The 872-nt window shown below is 55.5% G+C and overlaps 1 protein-coding gene across 1 annotated transcript in view; it reads left to right on the top strand.

Moving 5' to 3' along the window:
• Positions 1 to 619: 619 nt before the first annotated feature.
• The window catches only part of FSD1L (fibronectin type III and SPRY domain containing 1-like), a 100465-nt gene continuing 100212 nt past the window's right edge, over positions 620 to 872 (top strand). The window contains exon 1 of the mRNA XM_006886983.1: positions 620 to 869. Coding sequence (XP_006887045.1) covers positions 620 to 869 — 250 coding nt within the window. The remainder of the gene's footprint in view (positions 870 to 872) is intronic.

Here is an 872-nt window from a genome sequence, read left to right on the forward strand (position 1 = left end):
GTTCTGTGATTCCCATTCTTCTCAATGTTACCCATAGTTCTTAAGATCCACTAGTCAAATACCTTTGCAGTCAATAAATCATTATTTACACACGCGCGCGCGCGCACACACACACATATGCATATATATATACATATGTAGATTGTAGATAGATATAGATCTGATATCCACATAGCTAACCCTTCACTGGGTTTTCAAAAGCTGTAAATTGCACGGGACTAGATAGCACCCCACCCCACCCCCCCGGGGAGGAATTGGCACTTCAAGCACGTTTTAATTCTCCCCACAATAGAGGTTGAAATTGTGCCTGCTCAAAATTACAAAGGAAGCGCTGACTCAAGGCAGGCTCTATAGGAAAGTCAACCAAGCCCAGAATCCACTTTAATTCCGTACACCCTTTCCTTTCTGTCTCACGCCCCGTCTCTCATCTGCAGTCCCTCTCCCCAGTTCCCATCAGGTCCCACTCATGGTCCTTTCCTGATTTTCGTCGTATCTCCAACCCCAGTCCTTTCCATTTCACGGCGCAGCACCTAGGACCTCAGCTGTACGCAGCATGGAGACAGGCTGACCTCGCCTCCAGCCTTCCTTCCCGTGCCCTCCCCATGGGTGCGGATGCAGGATGCTCTGTGGTCCATTCCAAGGCCCGCAGCGCTGGCGCGAGCGCGCACTGAGAAAAAAGGATGGAGAGAGGCAAGCCCAGAAGGGCTCGCAGGCGACTAAGGGGCACGGCCGGCTTATTCCCCTAGCCTCCCAGGGACCCCACGGCGCCCCTCTGCGGGCAGCGCGCAGGCGCCTGCTCTCCCGCCCCCTCCGTCCTGCGTGCCGCCCTTTCACCCTGGCAACCGCGGCGCGACGGCAGCGCGCGGGCTGCG

The sequence above is a fragment of the Elephantulus edwardii genome, unplaced genomic scaffold, assembly GCF_000299155.1.
Source record: "Elephantulus edwardii isolate Elephantulus edwardi_28Jun2011 unplaced genomic scaffold, EleEdw1.0 scaffold00052, whole genome shotgun sequence".
NCBI lineage: Eukaryota > Metazoa > Chordata > Mammalia > Macroscelidea > Macroscelididae > Elephantulus > Elephantulus edwardii.